This window comes from Ambystoma mexicanum, chromosome 14, assembly GCF_040938575.1.
Source record: "Ambystoma mexicanum isolate Mex_15411 chromosome 14, UKY_AmexF1_1, whole genome shotgun sequence".
NCBI classification, from domain to species: domain Eukaryota; kingdom Metazoa; phylum Chordata; class Amphibia; order Caudata; family Ambystomatidae; genus Ambystoma; species Ambystoma mexicanum.
In genome coordinates this window covers 108,058,325-108,083,140 of record NC_090940.1, presented here as the reverse complement: position 1 = coordinate 108,083,140, position 24,816 = coordinate 108,058,325, and the positions used below count along the sequence as shown (strand labels likewise).

At 49.4% G+C, this 24,816-nt stretch overlaps 1 protein-coding gene across 4 annotated transcripts in view; it reads right to left on the bottom strand.

Annotated features, from left to right (window-relative positions):
• The window catches only part of PAPLN (papilin, proteoglycan like sulfated glycoprotein), a 1,044,076-nt gene that overhangs the window by 487,990 nt on the left and 531,270 nt on the right, over positions 1–24,816 (bottom strand). For all 4 annotated transcript variants that reach the window (XM_069638639.1, XM_069638640.1, XM_069638642.1 and 1 more), the window contains exon 4: positions 14,622–14,682. In XM_069638639.1, coding sequence (XP_069494740.1) covers positions 14,622–14,682 — 61 coding nt within the window. The remainder of the gene's footprint in view (positions 1–14,621; positions 14,683–24,816) is intronic.

The window sequence follows — 24,816 nt, the reverse complement described above, 5'->3', positions numbered from 1 at the left end:
TTCATCGACAGCCCAAGATGGAACAGGAGCTGAAGGAGAGACTGGAGGTTGCCCGCTGCTGCCAATGGACAAGGGCTGCGTAGTAGCCAGTCATCCAAATAGGGATACACATGGATACCCTGGAGACAAAGATAGGCCGCATTCACCGACATCATCTTCGTGAAGACACGCGGCGCCGGACTGAGGCCAAAAGGAAGCACCCGAAACTGGAAGTGCTCCTCTCCCAAAGAGAAACAGAGGTATCTCCTGTGTGGGTTCCAAATCAGGATATGCATGTATGCATCCTGAAGATCCACCACGCTGAGCCAATCGCCCGCTTGCAACGAGGAGCAAATCTGGCTGGGCGTGATCATCTTGAATTTCTCTTGGGGTAGGGAAAGATTGAACTGGGAAAGGTCTAGGATGGTGCGCAGGCCAGCCTGGTTGGGTTTGGGCACCGTAAACAGCCCGGAGTAAAAGCCCTCCGCTCGCTCCCCAAGGGGAACGGGTTCCACAGCTCTGAGGAGCAGAAGTTTCTGAACCTCGGCCATGAGGGAGGGTGCGCCCGACAACTGAAAAGGAGGGTTGAGGGGTGGGGTAGGGGTTAAAGGTAAGCGGAAGCACGCTTGAGCGTCTGACAAGACCCATCCGTCTTCTGTGATGGCTTGCCAAGCCTCCCAATGAGACGCAAATCGTCCTCCCACCGGGGTCTCCTGCGAGCGCGGAAAACCCTCATTTGGCAGGTTTATCGGTGGCGGTGCCACCTGAACCTGATGAGGAGGCTGAGGAGCGGGAGAAATACTGCATGCGCTGTTGTCTACGGCGGTTATTCCCTGCAGGAGTATACACGCTGCAAGATTTGCGGTCGAGGAAGCCCCTAAAACCAGAGGAAGGTCGACCTTGCGACAATGGCCTTTGAGCCTTGAGGAACAAGTTACTTACCTGTAACTGTTGTTCTCCAGCATGGGTCTGGCATGGATTCACATGCTCATGAATATTCCCCGTCGTCAGGCTGGGAATCCTCGGTAAAGAAAAAACCAGTATCAGTTTCGTTTCTGATCTGTCTTTCGTAGTAATAACCAATCACTGGTCTCTGCGTCATACTGACCACAGCCAATGACTGCCCTCTACCTAAGCACCGCCTCTGGCAGCCATCTTCAGATTTGGAAGCACGTGAAGTGGCAGTATGACCAAGTGAAGAGCCGCAGAGGGGCAGGCGGGAGGGTTCGCATGTGAATCCATGCCAGACCCATGCTGGAGAACAACAGTTACAGGTAAGTAACTTGTTCCTTCTCCAGCATGGGGTCTGGCATGGATTCACATGCTCATGAATAAAGAATACATAGCAGTACACACATGCACAACCACGGGAGGTGGCAAAGGCTCAACATTAAGCATCACATCAACTCAACATTAAGCATCTTACCTCCTCACCAGGCTCACCTCAGGCGAACAGGTTGCGCAGCACTGCTTGGCCGACCCTGGACTCCTCCCTGGAATCCCGGTCGACGCAGTAGAATTTCGTGAAGGTGTGCGTCGACCTCCACGTAGCAGCCCTGCATATGTCCAGCAGGGGCACACCAGATAGGAACGCCGTGGTAGCTGCGATCGCTCTGGTGGAATGGGCTCTCGGACGGCCAGGCAGCGGTCGGTTTGCCAACCGGTGACAGTACATGATACAGCCGGAGAGCCATCTGGAAATGGAAGCCTTCGAGAGAGCCTTCCCCTGATTGACAGGTCCAAAGTTCACAAAGAGTTGTGACGTCTTCCGAAAACACTTTGTGCGGTCTACGTAGAACTTCAGCGCTCTAGCCACATCCAGCGAGTGCAAAGTCCTCTCAGCCGGCGACGAAGGCGACGGGAAGAACACAGGCAACACCAAGGGTTCGTTGAGATGGAAGTCCGACGGCACCTTGGGCATGAAGGAGGGGTGCGTCCTGAGCACTACCCTCGTGTCGTGGAAAGTCAAGTAAGGGGCCTTGCAGGAAAGGGCCTGGATCTCTCCCACTCGTCGTGCGGAGGTGATGGCCACAAGAAAAGCTGTTTTCCACGATAGAAACTTCAACGGGGCCGAGTGCAGAGGCTCGAACGGAGGTCCCATGAGCTTGGTCAGCACCACGTTGAGCTCCCACGCCGGGGCCGGAGCCTTCACCGGCGGGAACGATCTGAACAGTCCCTTCATGAACTCCTTCACCAGACGATGAGACCACAAGGACGTCCGCCCCGTGGTTCTGGTGTATCGGGAGATCGCAGCAAGATGAATCTTGATGGACGCGTGTGCCAGACCAGCTTTGGCCAGCGTCAGCAGGTACGGCAGTACTTGGGGAGCCGTAATCCGTAGAGGGTTAATCTTCTGTGCGTGGCACCAGACAGAGAACCTCTTCCATTTGTGTCCGTAGCATTTAAGAGTCGAGGACGCCCTGGCCTTTGCAAGAACCTCTCTGCAATCGGCCGGTATGTCGTATCCTCCAAACTCTAGCGCTGCAGGAGCCAGGCCTGCAAGTTCAGCGACTTCGGGTCGTGGTGGAGGATGGCGCCTCCTTCCCTGGAGAGTAGATCCGCGTCCGCCGGCAGCTTGATCGGCGGGGACGCTGACAAGTCCAGAAGGTCCGGGAACCATATCTGCCTCGGCCACGCAGGTGCGACGAGGATCATCCTGCACCGTGACCTCTTGAGCTGGTTGACGAGCCGGATTAGCAGAGGCAAGGGAGGGAACGCGTAGAGGAACAGGCCCTCCCAGGGGAACGAGAAAGCATCGCCCATGCTCCTCGTCTGGGGAAACCTGCTGGCGAACCTCCGGCACTTGGTGTTCGTCGCCGTCGCGAACAGGTCGATCTGGGGTGTGCCCCACCGTCGGAAGAGGCGATCCACCAGATCCTGCCGTAGTTCCCACTCGTGGCACGAGCGCAGCTCCCTGCTGAGTGAGTCGGCGATGGTGTTTTTTATCCCTGCCAGATGAAACGGCACCAGAAAAATCCCTTGGGCGACGGCCCAATGCCACAGGTCCTGCGCCTCCTTGGACAGCGCTGGGGACCTGGTTCCGCCCTGTTTCCTGATGTAAAACATGGTGGTGGTGTTGTCGGTGAAGATCCTCACCACCTTGCCCTTGAGGGACGGAAGGAAGGACCTGAGGGCCCAAAACACTGCACGGAGCTCCAGGACGTTGATATGCAGGGACTTCTCCGTCGGGAGCCAGAGTCCTCTTGCGTGCAGATTTTCGGTGTGCGCTCCCCACCCTTCCAGGGAGGCATCCGTGGTCACAGTCTCCTGGTGGGCTGGGGTCTGGAAGTCCATGCCCGCCGTCAGATGCGCGCGGGTGCCCCACCACCGTATCGCTCGTCGGAAACTCTCGTCGAGCTTGATCCTTTCCTCGAAGCTGCCCGTCGTCTGGATCCAGCGCGCATCCAGGAATTCTTGCAACGGGCGCATCCGGAGCCTGCACATGGGAATGAGGTAGATGCAGGAAGACATCATCCCGAGGAGGGACTTGATGGACCTCACCTTGGCCGCGTCGGCCACCAACATCCGTTGCACCTTGCCCAAGATGGTCCTGGTCCTCTCCTCCGACGGGGAGGCCAGAAGGGACACTGTGTCGAGCCTCGCTCCCAGAAACAGTGCGACTTGCGCGGGCACCAGGTGGGATTTGGCGTAGTTCACGGAGAATCCCAGGTCCGTGAGGAGTTGGACGGTCCTTGCCGTGTGGACCACGGCGAGCTCCCTCGTCTTGGCGCGGATGAGCCAGTCGTCCAGGTAGGGGTAGACGTGAATCCCCTCGCGGCGCAGCTGCGCCGCCACCGGTGCGAGGCACTTGGTGAATACCCTGGGTGCCGACCGTAGTCCGAAGGGAAGGGCTTTGAACTGGTAATGACGCCCTTGGACCACGAATCTGAGGAATTTTCGGTGCCCCTTTAGGATGGGAATGTGGAAGTAGGCATCCTCCAAATCCAACGACGATAGGAAGTCTCCTTCCTCCAGCTGACCCAGGACGTGCTGGAGGGTGACCATCCGGAACTTCTGCGCCTTGATGAACTTGTTCAGACGTCGCAGGTCTAGGATGGGGCGCCATCCTCCCGTCTTCTTCTTCACGAGGAAGTATCGCGAGTAGACTCCGGAGCCCCGAAGCCTCTTTGGGACGAGTTCGATGGCGCCCTTTCTGAGCATCGCCTTTACCTCCAGGAGAAGTTGAGGGACGTGAAGTTCTTTCCTGGCCACGGGGGGGACGCGCGGGCACCTTCTTTGAAACTCGAGCGCGTGGCCCCGGGCCAGGGCGTCCAGCACCCAACGGTCGGTTCAATCCTGCTTGGACGCGGCCTTGCCGCCTTGACCTCCTTGGCGACGACGGCGGGGTCCGCTAGACTTGCCTCGTCCTCTGTAGGCCTCTTGCGACGACGAGCGGGCCGCTTGACGGTAGGAAGCGAAACCGCCGCCGGAACCTTTGGAGGCGCCCTTGCCTCCGCCGCTCCGAAAGGGCGTTCGTCGTTGCTGCAGGACTCCAAGGGCCCTGGCCGTCTCAGTATCCGCCTTGATGGCCTGAAGGGAATCGTCCACTGTCTTCCCAAACAGGTTGTTCCCGTCGAAGGGCATGTCCAGGACTCTGGTCTGGACGTCCTGCCGAAAGTCCGTAGCTTTGAGCCATCCACGACGTCGAAGGCAAACGCCGTTGCCCAGCTGGCGGAACCCAGTGTCGGCGATGTCCGTCGCCACGGTGATGGCGTGGTCCGAGGCCACCTCACCTTCCTGCAGGATCTCCAGGGCCTCCGCCCTCTTGTCGTCCGGCAGAAAATCCAGCAGGGGAGCTATCTTGTACCAGAGCTCCCTGTCGTAGCGGGCCACGATAGCCAAGGCGTTGGCCGCTTTAATCGTCGTCGCTGCCGACGAGATGACTCTACGTCCCATAGCATCCAATTTCTTTCCCTCGCCGTCCGGCGGGGAAGTCGATGTGGAGGCCGCACCCCCCCCCCGCTTTCTTCCTGGCTGCCGCGGAGACGACGGAGTCCGGGGTAGGCTGCGCCCGGAGGCATAGGGGGGCCGTGTCCGGGACCCGGTACTTTTTCTCGTACCGGTCTCTTCTAGCTGGCGTCGTGGAAGGGTTCTTGAGGAGGGAAAGGCCCTCATCCCAAATGTCATCCAACAGAGGCACTGCGAGGACCGTCTTCCTCTTGGCCTCGCGCCGCTGATAAAGGAAGCCTTCCTTTTTCTTCTCCTCAGGGCAGAGTTGGAAAAGCTCGGAAGCCCTGGAGATCATGGAGTGGAAAGATCCGATCTCGTCGGGCGGAGAAGCCCTGGTGGGAGGCGACGACGGAAAATCCTCGTCGTATGCCTCGTCGTCCGTACCCGTCGCTGCCGTGTCAGTCCCCGTATCATCCCCTCGGGTGGACGGGGAGGAGGGCTGGACGGGGCGCGACGGTTGAAAAGGAGGTGGTGGATGGATCCTTCTTTTCTTGGTAGGGGGAACACCAGAAGGTCCCGGTTCTGGATCCCCCGACGGGAGAGGTTCCTCCCTCGGTAACGGTAGCCTCGTCCTTATCTCGGAGCATAAGGACTGTATGGCCAACAAAATGGCCGCCGAGTTGTCTTGCGGCGCTGGCAGAGGGGAATCCGACGGGCGAGCAGGGGCCCCGTCGGTATCCTCGACGATGTCGTCGTCGTCACCTGCGTCGGGGTCTATTCCGACGGGCTGGCCTTCTTCCACGCCTAGGCCGTGGCTTAAGACCTCGATCAGCTCCTCTTCTGAGGTTGAGGCCGAATCTACGACGACGCCCTGCCCCCCCCGAAGTTTTTTGTGAAAAAGCGCGAAAAATAGCACTAACGCTCGAGAGCAATAGCACGAGGATCCCAACACATGAACGTGCGGTAAAAATCTGAAGATGGCTGCCAGAGGCGGTGCTTAGGTAGAGGGCAGTCATTGGCTGTGGTCAGTATGACGCAGAGACCAGTGATTGGTTATTACTACGAAAGACAGATCAGAAACGAAACTGATACTGGTTTTTTCTTTACCGAGGATTCCCAGCCTGACGACGGGGAATATTCATGAGCATGTGAATCCATGCCAGACCCCATGCTGGAGAAAGGGAGCTTTAACCAGAACAGACAATGATTTGGCCGTCTGGGTGCTGTTTTTGGTTTGGTGAGCTCTACATCAGTAGAAGAGTGAAAAAGCTCCTTACTATCAAATGGAAGGGCCAGAACCTTGTCTTGCACCTCCTTCGAGAACTTAGTGGCATGTAGCCACGCTTGCCGCGAGGTATCAACCCCAAGCATCAGACCCCGAGCCGAGGTGTCTACGTGATGAGCCGCAGCCTCCAGGAGATCCTGGGCCAAGACCCTGGCATCGGAAAGGCCTCCTCTGAAATCCTCCAACTTCTAGACCGGGATGTGCTCCTCAAACTCTGACAGACCTCTCCACATTCGCATGTTAGCTCCCGTCAAAATCAATTCTGCATTGGCTTGCCTGAGCTGCAAGGCCGAATTATCCTCCCTAGGGAGTCCAGGAGCTTGTCCTCCTTTCCCAAGACCTGAGTCGCCGTCGCGGAGGAGGATGCTGCAGGTCTGGATTGCAACGTGGCCGCAGCCACCACTGTGGAGGAGGGAGGCAGACAAGACGACAAGGCCACTTCTTCCGAGGAATGTAGCCTGTACCTCGCGTCAATCTTTTTATTTACAAAAAGTCCCGAGTGTGGCTTTTCCCAAACTCTTCGGACCTTGGCCAGAACGTACTTCTGCAAGAACAGGCCGGTACGCTCCAAAGGAGACAAGGTGAACGCCCCAGAAAGCACGCCCTCCTGCGGAGCAGGTGCCTCTGGCACCGGAACATCTAAGAAACTCATCATGTCCAGTACCCGGTCATGGAAAGCTCTGGTAGAGCGGGGCAGGTCCTCGTTGTCCTGATCGCCTTGAGGGTCATCTGACAGGTCAGGATCCTGCTGAGCCGTGTCAGGCACTGCCTTGTCCACTGGGGACAATGGTGACACAGGCGGAAGCGCAGGGGGAGGCACCACGGGCAAGGGAGGCGCCGGCAGAACCACCGTCGGAACGGGTGCAGCCGGAGGCGGGGTGGACATATCTCCTTGAAAAGCCCTTTCAAATATTCCCTCATGGGGTCGGTGCGCATAAGCGCTTGAAATTTACCGAAAAAGACGTCCTCAGGAGATTGTTTTGGAACCTGAGGAGGCCTCTCATGAGGTGGACAAATCCAGGGACGTAACGGGGAAGGGTGCCACACCGGCCCCTCCGCTGACGTATCCACATAAATCAAGGGAGCCGCCCCCACGGGCAACGAAACATTGTGCGGAAGAGGCATCCGGGCGTTCCAATCATAAACCGGTCGGTAAGGATGCGCACAAGGGACCTTAGGTTCACCCGAAAGACCGAACCCTACACCAGGGGCCGATGGCGTAGTTGTAGGGGTAGTACCTAAAATGGCCGCCGTGGTCGTGGCGGGAACGGCCGCCATTTTGTCTTCATCTGAGGGGAACTGCGGCACGTGAGAAGTGAGGCAGGGGTCCCCATCGATGGGTCAGGGGTCTTAATTTTAGCCTTAACGTACGGAACCTCGGCAGAGCCGGTACTATGAGGCCTGGAATGTTTCTGCGACATACCAACCGCCAACTGAGCCTTCGAAGGAAGAGCCTCGGCACTGCCGGTAAAAGAAGAAACTTTCTTCTTGGCCCCCTCAACAGATCTGGTGTCACCACAAGAGCGGGAACGGTGTGCTGTCACCGACAGGGCCTTGCCCGGCCCCTCAGAACTGTTGGTATCCTTAGCCTCTGTACGAGTGACCTCGGACCTAGGCCCAGTAGAAGCCTTATCGGCACAGGCCTTGAACATCCGTTCGGTAACCTCAAGCCCAGCCAAGACCTCGGGGCGTACACGATCGTGTGGAGAAAAGGACTGATGGGCGATGCGCGGGGCGGAGCCAAGGTGGGCGGGGTTGCGGCCGCGTGAAGCGCCCCGCGCAGGAAAGTGAGGAGGGACACATTTTTTAAAAAAATTTGGATTCCAAGATGGCCGCCGGGATAGGGAGACGCACATAGGTCGCGCTCTGCCCGGGCCGCCGCTGAATTGATTATAAAGCACCTCGGAATCGTGGAATCTACCACGACAACATTCCCGGAAAGTGCAGGGCAGCACTCGGCAGCGGGAGACGACCTCGCATCAGCGAGGGACACCCAGACGTGGCGCGCGGGAGCCGAGCGGAGCGGCCGCCCCTCCCCCTCCGGAGCCGCTCACAAGCTCCCGCAGACGAGGGGAACCATCAGGGAGACTCAGGCGGCCGCTGCAGCACCCAGCCCACAGCGCGGCACCCGGACAGAGCACACGAGGGAGAGGGACGGTGCCAGCACGACCCCCCCCACCCCCCCAAGGAGGAGACGAACAGTGGCTGGGGCGAGGGTCGGCAGAGCACCGCGCGGCTGCGCGGAAGAAGGAAGGCCAGGCACCACGAAACTCGTCATCGGTCGCCCGGAGGCGCACAAGGTGAGCGCACCCCCCCCCCTCCACAACATTAATAGACTCGGGGGGCCACCCCCCAAACATCATACCAGCCCAACTCCAGGGCCGAGAAGAGAGGGGGAGCGCCGAAGAAGGGGGAAAACAAGGATAAACCAGGCTCGGCCGCCCCTCCCCCCCCGGAGCCGCTCACGAGCTCCCGCAGAAGAGGGGAACCAACAGGGGGGCGCGGGCGGCCGCTGCAGCACCCATCCTACGGCCCGGCACCAGGACAGAGCACACGAGTGAGAGGGGGGGTGCCCGCACAGAAGAAGAAAGGCCCGGCACCACGAAACTCGACATCGGTCGTCTGGAGGCGCACAAGTTGAGCGCGCCCCCCCCCACAACACTAATAGACTCGGGGGGCCACCCCCCCAAAACATCATATCAGCCCAACTCCAGGGCCGAGAAGAGAGGGGGAGCGCCGAAGGGGGAAACAAGGACAAATCAGGCTTGACCACAGACGAAGCCCTCTCGAGGGCACCCGCCTCACGCAGGAAGACCCTCAACCCCACCAACAACCCCACATAACAGGGGGGGAAGCCAGCGAGGTCTACAAGCAAGACACACCCCCCGAGGCCTCCCAAAAGCACACCGCCATTCCCCATACCCGGAGGAGAAGAGGATCCCCCAAGGAAGGCATGTCTAAAACAATGGGGAAGGGGAACACGGTACTCCCGAATTCGCAGTCCTCTAAACAGGATGCGAACCTTGTCCAAATGTGGTCGGCTGAATCACAGATCCACACCAGGGGGAGACCCCAGGAAGACTCCCCAGAGGACCGCAACCACACCAATGTAACTCCAGCGCTTCCATCAAGGGAAGACATGCACGCTTGGTTCGCGGAGCTACAGGAAAGGTTTATGACCACGGTCCAAGACCAGTTCACCTCAATGAGAAACGAAATGAAACAGGTAGTCCAGGAAGTGAAGAGAGACATCGCCCAACTGGAAGAGAGAACCGACACGGTGGAAAAAATAATCCAAAACCTAGAAGAAGAGACAACCCAAAACAGTGAGACCCAGGAACACCTAGCACGCCTAACCCACAACCTAGAGATCCAGTGCGAGGACTTAGAAAACCGATCACGCAGATCTAACATACGGATCAAGAACATTACGGAGGCAGTACTCGACAAGGACCTCAAGAATGCAGTACAGGAAGTCTTTAGAGACATTCTGGGGGCACAGGAAACGGACACCATAGGGATAGACAGAATCCACAGAGTGGGCCCAAAAAGAACAGGGGCGCCCGGAGAAAGACCCAGAGATGTTCTAGTAGCCCTATCTTCATACCCACAAAAAGAACTTATTTTAAGAAAGGCGCGACAACTGGACCATATCAGGATGAACGGGACGGACATACAACTGTACCAAGATCTAGCCTCAATCACACTACAAAAAAGGAGAGACATGGCACCGCTAATCAAGGTACTGGTGTGAAAGGAAATTAGATACAAATGGACATTCCCTTTCGGCCTACTGTTCAGCTGGGAAGGCAAACAACGAAGAGTGACAACATGCGATGAGGGACTGCAGATAATGGACATACAAACAGAGGAAACGGCGGAATCGCACGACAGAACAAGGGGCGGCTTGCAGAAAAGGCCGAGAGGATGGGAAGAGATACGGAAAAGAAAGAAGCAAAATGGGTAATCATACAACTCAACATTAGCCCACGGAAAACACTAATTGGCGGCCCGGGAAGGGCCGTCTTGGGATCGCAACTCAGGAAAGTCTGAGATCATGCGGGGTTTAGGACCCCCCGCGAAACTGTTACCGAGCACTTTGAGGGCCGGGAGCGATAGGCGTAACGCCCTAGCAACCATAGGTACCCGGGCCCTCCTCGGGAAGTTATACGTTCAAAAGTTGGAAGTTGGGGGGTCGGCGAGGGAGGGGGGGAGGGAAAGATTCCGGAAGACGCAAAGTTCTCACATCGTTAGGAAATGGGATTCTCCCGATCTCACAGTACGAAATGGGAAAATTTAGAATCCTAACATACAACGTACGAGGATTGAACTCCCCGATGAAGAGAAAGAAAGTGGAGTCCCTGCTGAGGAGAGAAAAGGCGAACATCCTCCTGCTACAAGAAACGCACATCAAAGCACAGGACAAGCAGAATATACGCCTCAGGGGATATCGGATATGGGCACAATCAAATGCCACGGACAAAAAAGCGGGAGTCCTCATAGCCATTAAAGAAGGAGCAAAGGTCACTCTAACGGACAGGCACACGGATAAAGAAGGGAGACTAGCAATGGTCAACGTCCACCTGGACGGGTCCCATCTAACTCTGGCCACAATCTATGCACCAAACACGGGACAAGACGGATTCATTCGAGAGGCTCTGGAGAAGCTAGAGGGCTTTGCAAAGGGAGAGGTGATCTTGGGAGGAGACCTAAACCTGGCATGGCAGCCACAAATTGACAGAAGCACAGCGGGCCCCTCCACACAGGGCGCCCCCTCCAAACGACTCAAACAAAAAATGGACCAACTCGCACTCTGCGATGTGTGGAGACTGCAAAAGGGCCAGCAGAGAGGCTACACCTACTTCTCTCACGTCTACAATACGATGTCAAGAATAGACTATTTTTGGGTTTCGGTGGGTCTTATGGGGAAAATCCAAGATATTGAAACAGGGTCGATATCCCTGTCGGACCACGCCCCACTGTGGCTGGAGTTAACAACCCCAGAAAAAGGAGGAGGGCTGTGGCGCTGGAGGCTACCACAGGATATCCTACAGGATCCAGTAATGGGAGAATCGATTAGGGACAAGATAACGGAATACTTCTCACAAAACGACACAGGCGAGGCCCCTCTAAGCACGGTCTGGGAGGCATTCAAAGCAGTGACCAGAGGCAACTTCATAGCCCTGAAAGCCTCCAAAGACAACCAAAGACATCGCTGGGAAAAAGAACTCGAAAAGAAAATTTCGGACATACAGGAAGAAATTATATCCCACCCTACTAGAGCCTCAAAAAAGGCCCTAAAACACACACAGGGGCAGTTGGAAATGCTTCGAACAAAAGTAGCAGAAAGATCCCTCCAATTTCTAAAACAACGGCTATACATAAAAGCCAACAAGGCGGACAGACTCTTAGCAAGACAGCTGCGAGAGAAACAAAAGTCAATAAACATAATGAGCATGCAGGACAAGCAGGGAGAACTACATACACAAACCTCAAACATAGGGAGAATCTTCAAGGATTTTTACCAAAATCTCTACACCTCGGAACAACCGATCGAAGCAGACCAAGACGCTTATTTGCAATCCCTCCCCTTAAAAAGAATCCCAGAGGAAGACAAAATAGCACTAGAGAACCCGATCACGGAGGAGGAAGTAAAAAAGGCAATTGCGGCACTCCCAACAGAGAAGGCACCCGGACCAGACGGTTTCACCGCCCCATTCTATAAAAAATATGCAGATGTGCTTATCCCCGTCCTCACGAGACTTCTAAACACCTTTAAAGAACAGGGCAACGTGACCCAATCAATGAATGAAGCAAAGGTCCTGGTATTCCACAAAAAAGGGAAAGACCCATCCCTCCCCAGTTCATACCGCCCCATAGCACTGATTAACATTGATGCAAAAATATACACTAAAATTCTGGCAAACAGGTTATCCCCACTTCTCCCGTCTCTAATAAACCCAGACCAATCAGGATTTATCCCAGGGAGACTCACGCATGACAACTTGAGAAGAATAATACACCTGGTTGAGAAGTCCGAGATCACCCAAACACAAGCAGCCCTGCTCTCATTAGATGCCGAGAAGGCTTTCGATCGGGTGGAATGGTCAATACTATTTAAACATATGGGTTTCGGAGACCAGTACATAAAAATGGTGAAAGCCAACTACACCTCCCCGTCCATCAGGATAGCCATTAACGGGGCGGTCACGGACAAAATAGAAATAACACGAGGCACAAAACAGGGATGCCCACTGTCCCCTCTGCTATACGCCATTTTCCTGGAACCACTTCTAACTAGAATAAGGGAGACAGAAGCCATTACGGGAATAGAAATGGGAGGCTCACAACACAAAATAATAGCATACGCAGATGACATGCTGCTAGCCCTTAGGAACCCGGGAACATCACTTCCCCAAGCTATTAGAGAGCTAGAAACCTTCGGGGCGATATCGGGCCTCAAAATTAACAAGAACAAATCAGAACTCTTGTTCTGGTCCGGAGGGGGGCAGGAAACGGAAAGAATAGCAATCTCGCATAACCTGAAAATAGCCGATAAAGGAATTAAATACTTAGGGGTCACACTAACCAGTAAGATAGAAACATTATATAATGAGAACTACCCCCCCCTACTGGGAAGGGTAAAGAGAGACCTGGAGCGCTGGAACCCCCTAATGGTTTCATGGTGGGGTAGAATTCAAGCCATAAAAATGGTCATCCTTCCCAAAATGCTATACTACTTTCAGGCTCTCCCAATCAAGGTCCCCAAATCATTCTTTAGAGCACTGACCAAAGCCATCTCATCCTATATATGGAACAAAAAACCCCCTAGGATTGCCAGAGCGACCCTTACTGCCCCAATAAAGGAGGGGGGAATGGCCCTTCCACACTTTCGCAAATACTACATGGCCGCGCAACTATGGGTCCTGAGAGAATGGCTGGGGGACAATCAACAAACAATATGGGTGTCTCAGGACAGAGCGGTAGCCAGAGCCCCATTGGAGGAAACACTATGGAAAGCAAAACAACATAGGCACCCCAACCTTCGCATAAGCAAAATCATGACAACCTCCCTCGAGGCCTGGGACGAGCAGACAAGGAAGGGCATCATGACCACAGTGGAGGGGCCTTTCACACCCATCTGTCGGAACCCACTGTTCCCACCGGGAATGGAACAGGGAGCCTACGAGAAATGCGAAGCAGCAGGAGTCACAAAGATAGGCGAAATGTTCCAAGACAAAGAAATAAGGTCTTTCGAAGACTGCAGAGAATTAATAAATCTAACGGAAGCAGACAAATACAAATACGGACAGCTAAGACACTGGCTCACAACCTCAGACATCAAAACAGCTGCCACAAGGGATCTCAAGCCATTCGAGAAGTTTCTAATCACCAACTCAGGAACAAGAAAATTGATCTCCTCGCTCTACACATTCATTAACTCCACGGGGGAGGAACTCAAATGGTCATACATGGTCAAGTGGACGAAAACATTGGGGGAGGAAATCCACAAACGCCAGTGGGAAGAACAATGGAACTCCATACCCAAAATGACCCGATCAGTCCAAAAAAGAGAAATGTGGATAAAAATAGTAACCCAATGGCACTACACTCCAGAGAGACTACACGCCATGTACCCACAAACAACAAACACGTGTTGGAGAGGCTGCCTGGAGGTGGGCACATGGAGACACATCTGGTGGGACTGCCGGGAAATCAAAGCCTTCTGGTCTGAACTAAAGGTGGAAATTGTAAAAATATTTCCAGAGGCCGAATTCCTAGGCGAAAAAGTATGGCTTTGCGGATTCAAAGATCAGGCAGATAAGAAATTCAGGAAATCACAATGGCGGGGCTTCATGGGTCTACTAATACCCGCCTGGGCGTCAATAGCCCAAAACTGGAAAAAACGAGAGCCCCCACTTATGTTCACTTGGTTCCAGAAAGTATGGACACAACTGACCATGGAGAAGCTAACACATACGTTACAAGGAACGAAAGAGACCTTTACAAAGGAATGGGGAGAAATACTTGAATATCTGCAATCAGATTACATGGAGCAATGGTGCCCTCATAATATAAGAATATCGGACTTATTGAGAACATAAACCTGCACAGAAATGAAGAACTAACGAGAACCTTCCGGGGTGGGAGGGGGGTGGGAGTTGGGGGGGAGTTGGGGAACGGCCTGGGGTTCACATTGTTGTAATTGAAAATGTTAAATAAATCTTTTAAAAAAAAAAAAAAAAATATTTGGATGCTTTTTACAAAGTGCTCCGGTCCCGTCCCACAGGACGGAGAGATGTCCCATAAGTATGGAGGAAAGGGCACGGGACGTAGGAGTAGAGGGGTTTATGTTGCCGCCCAGCTCTCTGGGCTCGGTTCATGGTAGAACAGCCTGTGTCACCCACTTTCTCACAAGCTATCTTCCCCAAGTGTTAGAGGGAAACTTAGAACAAGTGTGACTCACCTGAATATTGCATGAGCGATAATTTCGGCTCGGTCCTATACAGTTGGCTCCCCCATCTGCCCTGATGGAAAGAGAAAAAATGCAAAGTTATTGCTGTACAGCATCCAAACATTCAAATACTTAGCCATTCACAGTCAATGGAAATTCATTGCTTAAGCTTTTGCAAGCCACTACACGCTTGCTTTGCATTTATGGAAAAAGCACTGTGTGAGTCATCACATTTTTAGTTTTGGCACCTAGGCGGAGCTAAAACACTACCTACAAGGGGGCCAAGACTAGTGCTAAATTAGAGTAAACTGCCTGTAGGTTTCAGCAGACACTGCACCTCTTGTCATTTTGTAGTTTGATTTTGCTGTGTTGTGCTGCCCTCAGATCTCCTGCAGAAGCACGATTGTACACAGCGGTCTTCAGTGTTGCTGTGATGCAAGTACCTAGGCATATGACGGCAAAGCCTGCCAAATGATGAGACTAGGATCTGTGCCTATCATGGAAATGACTGCCAAATGACTGTAGCACCTAGGCATGCGATGGCAATACTTGCCAAATGATGGGAGGATTGCACATATCATGTCAGTAACTGTGAAATGATTGTAGTTCCTGGGCATATGATGGCAATGCATGGCTACCTGGTAGGACTGTCTATGAGCAGGGAAAACATGTTAATTTTATAAAAGCCAACACTATAGGCTTTGCTAATGTTTTTTTTAATGCTTTAACCCAAAGAATTCCAGGGATAAACTAGAGAACAGGTTTAAACATTACATTAATCAGGTTCAATAACGAAAGGAAGTCACTTAACAAATAAAATAGTTAATACCTTGACACTAAAGTGTTAGTGTAGAGATGGTGCAAAATGGGAGACAGCAACAGACCATTTGAAAGTTATTTGTTTTGAAGAAATAAAAACATATGTAAACTCCAAGTGGCTGTAAAAATACAAATATTCAAATACAATTATTCATTTCAATAATACACCTGAACAACACAGCTGGGGCAAGACCTGTTTGGCAGCCACACCATTCTACAAAGAAGAAAAAGGTGGACTCTAAAACCTATTTTTTTTCGATAACATCATAATTGCACTATCTTTCAAAAAGCAATTGAGCAAACATCTTTCAGCACAATGGTGTAATAAATACAGCGATACAGCTAAAATTACATGTTTTGAGCTAAATACTTTTATTAGGAAGTAAAGCAAGAAAAAACCTATCTTTCCCTGTTCCTAAGAGGGGTTTCCCTGCCTCAATTAAAGATCTAAGGTGACTGTCAGGATGTCTGTTAATGTACAAGTGTCCACCGTCATGTGCCAAGAAAAACCTACTTCTGGCCCTTACACTATAACCTAAAGAATAAAGCAGTTCTGCTCTTATCCCAGGAGAATGCCTCCCTTCTTATGGGTTATGGTCCAAGTCTCCATACCTGGTGTCCTTGGTGGGTCAGGAGAATGTCCCCCTTCTCCTGGAAGTCAGTCTCAAACAGCTTGGGGGAATGACTTCCATACCCAGGTCACAAAGGTCCAAAACAATATCAAAACAATGATCACTTTTTGGTGGACCAGGATAATGTCTGCCTTCTCCTGGCGTTTTGTCTCAGTCTCAAAGTCCCGGGGGAATTATTCCCTTCCCCAGGTCTGTGGGACCTTCCAGGTTACCAGGGGGATTGGCTCCCTTCCCCTGGTCGTTTCTTTATTAAGTTTCACACTTATAAGACCCACCTCGAATGTTATGAGGGTCTGCAACCCTGTATACTTTCTTCTTTGGTTTGGCTCACTTGGTTCACTTCTCTGCCAAGTACTGCCACAAGGAAGATGACTCGTATGACTGCTGGATTGTTCCCCCGACCTTGGTTTCTTCTCCCTCTCTCTTTATGTCGTCTTGGCTGACTTGCTTGTCCAGTACTGACAGGAGGAAGATAGTTCTGCTCTGTATTTTATACAGGGTTTTTGCCTCCTGTATCTTCCAGCCCCTGCCAGTCCCTGTGCCTCTCCCGTTACCTTCCTCGCTCCCGGGATGCGTGGCGGGTTCTTCCTGGGGTCTCTCACTTACTCTGTGAGCTGTGCTGGCATCTCTGTGTATTGGCGCCTTCACCTTGCAGATCTCGTGCCCAGCCCTCGGAGCAACGGTCTGATGTTGGCTCTTGCTTTCGCGCCATTGGCAACCTTGTATTACCATCTGGAAGCTGTCGAGAAAGGGGTCCCATCGTCTTCCAGAAGCAGACTGCTCTTGGCTCTGTCCTGGCCTTCTCTGCTTCTCATTCATGCTCCCCAGGCTTCAAGGTCTCTCATTCTGGTGGGCTGTGTTTCTCCAACAGGCAATCCTTTGTCAGTTTTCATGGCATGAAAGGAAACACGCTTCCACATAAGTCTATACTGCTGCAGTACCTTCTTGGTATTCATTGTTCATTGTTCCTGTGTCCCATCTCGTCCTGCTACTAGGATTACCTATGCTTTTGATGCTCTTCCTAGTCTGAGTACTTTTCAGGACCTTACAAGAGTACATAGACCTACTGTCTAAAAGGATTTTAGCAGAAAAGGGAGCGGTTAGGGTATGTGGGGGTGTGATGTTCTCAATAGGGCTGTACTCTAGATGGTCATCCTTCTTCCTGGTGGGGGTGGGTGGGAGCCCCCCCTCACCATGAGATCCTTTCTCCTTATACCACTCCCCCACCCCCAAGGGGGACTATCGGGTAGAAGCCTCACCTCCCTGGCTTCATGGGAAAGGGCTCTCCCTGAAGGAGAAGTGAGGACATACAGTGAATCATCACAGATAGCATTAAAGCTTTGTATATGGGTGCTGCATGCATTTCACATAACATATGAAACTGAGGAACAGTGGGGTTGAGAGACGAAAAATAGTGGGGGAGAGAGCTTGCAGACAACCTATGAAGAAGAAAGGAAAACATTTAGGGGATAAACTGTCTTTAGACTATTATTTAAAATTATTTTAGATTGAAACCCATCTACACATGTCAATAACTTAATTTGTTAACTTAGAAGTTTCAAATTTTATACTTCAGTCAAATCAAATCAAATCTTGTAAGCTTTATTTCAGAAAGAAAAACATTTCCCATAAAAGCAACACATAAACAGAGTAAAATGTTAAAACAAGTTTAAAACCACACTTGCAACAAAAGTTTAAATATTAGAGTAAAATAGCCATTTACAATTCAGCAGCAGGTTCGTCAGTAATGTCAGCACCAGCCTTTGCTCTTATTTTGAAAGCGTGGGCTAAGTATTTTCCAACAACCCAACACACTAGGGGAGAGCTATGCATAGTTAAAAACATCAGGGAAGGGCCATACTGCCTAAAGTGCACTGCGTGGAGTAATGGGAGAAGAGTCATACTACGAAGAATGTTTTATCTAGGGAAGAACAACATAAAGTGCATAATGTCTTCGATAACATCCTGCCTGTATGAACATTTACCATGCCGAGGTGGTGTGTTTTTCCATTTTCTACTAAAAGTCTGTAGTGGAAGCAAGCCAACCATTAGTTTAGTAATTAACAATCATGAATGCAGTGTCCTTATCCAAATAAGGTAGGAGTCTGCAAAGTGGAGTAATTCTATTGGTAAATAATTGCGAATCATAGACAACATCACTGCATAATCTTCGCTTAGTGAATTTTGGAGACCAAAATAGCAATCTCAATTTCAGTAATTTTGTATGCATATCCAATGTACTGTACATTAAAATATGCTCACAACCGAGAAGCCGCGAATTTGAGGGTGAATAGATCAGAGGCAACGCGTTCGTTTTGGAAGCAAGACAACGCAGCGCAACACAGGTTTGAATCCCGATCCTGCGCTTAGAAACCAATATTTGGTTTTAAGCGCATTATAAAATAACAATTATAATATTTTGTGGACAGGGAAGGACTCCCTGATTCACGGAGTCTGCCCATTTCCTTTATATCTCTTGACCCACAAGCTCCGCAAGGCAAACAATACCAACATTGGCATGCACCTAAATTAATATTGAAGAGAGGACATATTCAGCCAACTTCTCTAGTATCAAGGGGTACCATTTCAATCAACTGTTTTTTGCAGTTAATTAGGCTACATATTTAGGAATCGATGATTTCATCATTTGCAAAAAAAGGATCGGACTCAGAAGAATGTCACGCAAGGCGAGGAATAGAAGATGTACCACTGTGCAAATGTCCATACAAATCTGCTAGTAATATGACAAAATTCAACAACATGCTGAATGCAATCTTTATCATTATGTATACATTGAATTGCCTGGGTGATGCCCATTCATGGGTTTGAAGGCAGAGCAATAAACATGCACAAGACCTTGTGGAACACCCTCAAAACTGGTCATCACAAATTAAACATCCTGAAAAATGGCACGCAACCACCTGGACATCAATTGTGTTCTGTACAAGGAATACATAATTTGCATAGCAATTGCATTGGAGAATAGGGCTTGTTCTTAGAACACATGTGATATATATTAATTTTGGTACTGAGTCAAGACACACGACACAACATATGACTGTATAATCAGGTGACAGTATTCAATCACACATCTAGGAGTGCACTTTTCTTACCCAATATGTTTCAAAATACACTGTGCCATTAAAAGAAGTACCAGTTTAGAGCAGAGAAATAAGTGACCTTGGAATATTCATTTGTTTTAAAGTTAAACTTTAAAGCCTATGAGGTACCAAGAAACATAAAATGGTGGTCCCTTGTTTGATATATCTACATAACATATCCAGAATTACCTACTTGCGAATTGCGAATTTCTAAAACAAAATTTAAAAGGATTTCTTACTTCCCCTGTTTTTATATTTAAATAAATTAAACTTTTTTTAAGAATCGCACTGCATAGTAGTGTTTCTGGAGGGGAGGTTGCTCTTTTCAGTTTGCTTTTCGCTGATTACTTTTGTTGGTTGAGATCTTGCTCAACCTTGTCTGACGTGCATCCAAAGGGCCCTCGTGCACATGATATGGCTATTAGAACTGTCCAATGAAAACTTGCTCAGTGTTTTGTGGATTAGTGTTTTTTACAAAGTGATTGCTCCACCCTTTTTTACTTCAATGCACAACCGTTTCAGTAAGAGAAGAATGTTGTCTTTCCAACAAGTGTTTTGGGGTGCCATTGCTTATGGAGGATAGTCCGAGGAGATGCTTGTGTCCTCCATATTCCAAATTCTATGGATTTGAAACCAGCACAAGCTTTGACACTTTATGAACTAAAGCAAAAAAAAAATGACTCAGGATGCTCTTGGAAGCTTAAGGAATTCTAAAAATCAACTTTAAAAATGGAGCGACCAGAAAGATGCACAATTGAGGTACGCATTAGTAGTACTATCTGACTGATATTGATGCCAGGCGGTCATGATAGACAAACATTTTTTGTCTTGAAGATATGTTTAAATGCAGCCGCTACTCCTGTCATTCTTGGTACCCAACACCCGGTTCCACGTTGTTAAACGTTGTTGTTAAAGTTCACATTTTAGTTGACCTATTTTGGAACTTTTTTGTTATGTGTGGATCCCCAAACCCATCCCCCACACCACCACCGCTCTAAACCTTTATTTCCCTCCTCCACATACACACCAATATATGTACATTTATTTGGTTTCCACAACCAAACTGAGTTGACCAAAATGTAAACTTTTAAAAGGAGGTCAATGTAACAACGGCATATCCCAAAACCAATATGCCCCCCCACCCACACTCTTTACATGCTTGTTGTTTATTGGTTTGGGCTAGACCTAGTAGAGCTTTTGGTAATATGTTCTACCAGTTAATATATCCAAAATCTATCTTTATTACAGAGGAGCTAATGGAAGGATAAAGTCTTAAAAAGTGTCAGCCAGGTAGAAATTCCAAACGCCAGTAGCTGAGGGTTCATTAAAACATGTTTTCAGGGGTTTTCGTTCGATAACAACTCAATTTCTAATGTACATGTGATATGCTTTATAAAAACATGGTATACGTTCTTATAACACACTATAAACACATAAAAACAGTCATCCAGTAAAAAATGAAATTGCTCCATATTTATCCAAAACTTTGTCATCCGTCTAGCAATTTAATTGTATGACACTATGATATTCCTGCCACTATCAACAAATTTGCGTTTTTACAAAGTGTTCTCTATTAAAATCATGCACATCTTTTACATAGCCAAATATCGAGAGTGCACATCATCCAATTTCATAGGTAATCCGGTCCAAGCACATGGACACATTTGATTGTTATACAGAGAAAACGGAATAGAAGACGAGCTTTGAAGGATAACCAATGAAGAGAGAGAAGGGCAGGAAAAATGGAAGAACGAGGGGAAATACAGCAAAGGGTGTGGACAGCAGAGTTAAAAATAGAGCCCAAGGTGGGCATAAGAGAAACAAGGGAGACCAAGAAGTCAGCAGTAGCAGTAGTCAAGGTGGGAAAAAAAGGGCAATGATCAACAGTTTTATCGCATAAAAAGTGAGGAAAGAGTGAGGTCTTTGAATGTTGAAGAGTTGAAAGCGACAAGACCATGCAGCGTTTGAGATATGTGAGGTGAACGACAGAGAAAATTCTGGAACAGAATGCACAATGGTACTGTTGCATCTGCCCAGTGGAAGATCATATATGGAGCACTGAAGGGTAAGGATATGCGTAGGTTTTGGTTCATTTTTAACAAGCATAACTCAAATGGGTGAGCAGGAAATGAATCCCATTTCTAATTTTACCTGGAAATGTTATATATTGAATTTATATTATAGCAAGAATTTACCAGATATAGCAAACTATCAAGACATCTATGATAGAGGTTTTTATAATTTCACAGAGGAAGACATAGAGATTGTGATAAAGAGATTAAAACCCTCACGAGCCCCAGGCACAGATGGGCTTCACAATGTATTATTTAATAGAAATTCCAGAGTATGGGCACACATCTGGTATATTATTTTTCAGGAGATTTTGACAGGTTTTATACCAGAGAGCTGGAATCGATCTTTGCTCATAATTATTTACAAAAAGGGCTCAAGAAAATCTCTTCATAATTATCACTTATTAGCCATGATCAATTCAAGATCCAAAATCTTTTCTCAATTGCTTTTATGGTATATTAATGATTGGGTGACTATTTTTAATAATCAACAATCAGGGTTCAGAAATGGTTTTAGGACTTCATCAAATCTTTGGATCTTAATTAAGTAATGGGCCCCTCGAAGGGGGGGGCATTACCAATTCAGGTATTGCCCCGGGGCCCATAGTTACAGGCCCGAGCAAATCTTTAGTCGCTCATCTTTCATTTCAGTTTTGTTCTCGCATAAAAGCAGCTCTCTGATTTCATATTCACCACCCCTTAATCATGGTTTACAGGAAGGACTGCCTCTAATCTGTACAAAAATGCCCACTGACTTTGGAGGAACTACAATTCCCAAAATGCCTTGCACTGTATGTTCCAGATTCATAGCATTTTTTTCTAAATGTATTAAAATGTTTCTACAAGAGACAATTTTCTTGATTTTTATGCCAGTGTATATTGTCTTGTATACTGCCAGAGCCACATGTTTTCCAGCTGTCGATTTTTGTTCAGCCTTCTTTTCTGTCCTGATACACCCGATAGTCATGAGCTTTTTTGATTTTACACAATCTGGGTGCCAACCTATTGATTGATTGATTTATTTATTTATAAAGCGCTTTGCACCAAAGCGCTGTACATTGGAACAACAAATACACATAAATAACAACAATTAACAATGTGAGCAAAAAATTACAACTTGAATCATTCCATAAAACAGTGTAAAGTGCAATTACCTGAGAGGGAGGGAAGTGGAGTGGGAGTTGGAGTGTTGAGGGGACCAGGAGAAGGATTGAAAGAATGTAGAAGGAAGGGAGAGAGAGTGTAAAGGGAGAGGGGAGAGAGGAATTGAAGAGTTGAAATCAGGGAGGGAGTCGAGAGGGCAGGGGGGGCTTCACGGAGGGGAATAGAGGAGAAGGGATTTAAGGGAGGTGCAAAATGAGGTGAGGGTGGTGGAAGAGCGGATTGGGAGGGGGAGAGAGTTCCAGTGCAGAGGAGCAAGAAGATGGAAAGAGCGGAACCGAGAGGAAGCGCAGGGGGAACGGGATACAGTGAGAAGGAAGTGGTCAGCAGAACGAAGGGAGCGAGAGAGGGAGTAGAAGGAGAGAAGGGAGGAGAGATAAGGAGGAGCAAAACTATGGAGGGATTTGAAAACAAGGCAGAGAAAGTGGAATTTTAGTTGTAAGTGGAAAGGTAGCCAGCCAAGGTGAGAGAGCGAAGAGGAGATAGAATCACGGGGGGTAAGAAGACAAAGGGTACGAACAGCAGAGTGGTATATGGATTAAGGAGGGGCAAGATGAGAAGAGGGAAGTCCGAAGAGTAGAGTGGAGCAGTAGAAGAGGCGGGAAAAGATGAGTGAGGAGATTAGGAGTTTAGTAACGTGGAAAGTGAGGGAGGGACGGAGTTTGGGAATGTTATAGAGGTGGTATCGGCAGGAGCGGGAGGTGAGTGAAATGTGTTGCGAGAAGTTGAGAGAGGAGTCAAATAGAACGCCTAGATTGCGAGCATGGGTGGAGATAGGGAGTTCTGAAGGAAGAAAATGGATAAAAGGAGAGGGAGGGGAAAGAGTATTACAGGGGAAGAAGAGGACTTCGGTTTTATCGGTGTTGAGAGAGAGAAAGCGGGAGGACATCCAGTTCTTAATGGCCGTGAGACAAGAGGAGAGTTTAAGATGGATGTCAGGTGTGAAGGAGGAGAAAGAGAGAAAGAGTTGAGTATCATCCGCATAGCAATGATGGGAGATGCCAAAGGAGGCGATAACAGGGGCAATGAGGGAGGTGTTGAGAGAGAAGAGGAAAGGGCCAAGTACAGAGCCATGAGGAACACCGTAAATTAGAGGGAAGGAAGGAGAGGACAGGCCTCTCCATGAAACAGCAAAGGAACGGGCGGAAAGGTAAGAGGATAGCCATTTTAGAACAGGGCCTTTGAACCCGAAGGAGGAGAGAGTATGGTGCAGGAATGGGTGATCGACAGTGTCAAAAGCGGCAGAAAGATCAAGGAGAATAAGAATGGAGGATTGCTTAGTATGACGAGCAGAAAGGAGCGAGTTGAGAATGGAGGTGAGAGCAGTTTCAGTGGAATGTTTGGGACGGAAGCCAGATTCAAAAGGAGGAAGGAGAGAGGAAGTAGAGACGAAGGAAGAGAGTTGAGAGTAGGCAAGTCGTTCAAGGATTTTAGAAAGGAAAGACAGAAGAGAGATAGGTCTGTAGTTAGCAGTGAACAGTGGATCCGCAGAGGGTTTCTTAAGAATAGGAATAATCGTTGCATGTTCGAAAGCAGAGGGAAAGGTAGATGAGGAGAGGCAGGAGTTGAAGAAAGTGGTGAGGGACAATAAGAGGGTAGATCTTAGGGATGAGAACAGAGGGGAGAGGGTCAGAGGGGGCAGACGTGGGGTGGGTTTTGGATAGAAGGGAGGAGATATCAGAAGGGGAAACAGATGAGAAGACAGACATGGTGGAAGAAGGGGGTGAGGGGGGAGGAGGAGAGAAGGAGTCAGAGAGGGAGTTAATTTTTTGCCTGAAAGAGATGATTTTGGAGGAAAAATAGTTGGCAAAGTCAAAGGGAGAAAGTGCGGAATTGGATGAGGGATCAGGAGTGGAGGAAGAGAGAAGACAGGAAAGAGTTTGAAAAATCCGCCGAGGATGGGAGGCTTGAGATTGAAGAAGGTTAGAGTAGTAGGAGGATTTGGCAGTTGCAAGACAAGAATTGTAAAGTGCATGGTAAGAGAAGTAAGAGGTTTGATTAGAAAGCGAGGGAGATTTGAGCCAAAGTCTCTCGAGTCGCCTGAGAAGGCGCCGTATAGAGCGGAGATGTGAAGTAAGCCAGGGTTGAGAAGGTTTATGAGTAGGGTGGAAGAGAGAAAGGGGGTAGAGTTGGTCTAGGTGTTAGGCAGAAACCTGTGCAGTTCTCTTAGGGAACACTGCAAAAGATTTAGGACTACAGGTGTTAGCAGTAAACCCACTTGGTAGCAGTCTGTACCACCCAGATTTACCTGGTAGCTGTGGCTGAGCAGTCAGACTTGTCTCAAGAAGAGTTAGGCAATATGCAAAGTATACACAATAGGCACTCAGACACAATAATACAAGCAAACACTGACCAGAGCTTTGGTATCAAAGTATATAATTATTTATTTAAAAACACACTGTTTGAAACACTCCCAGCACTC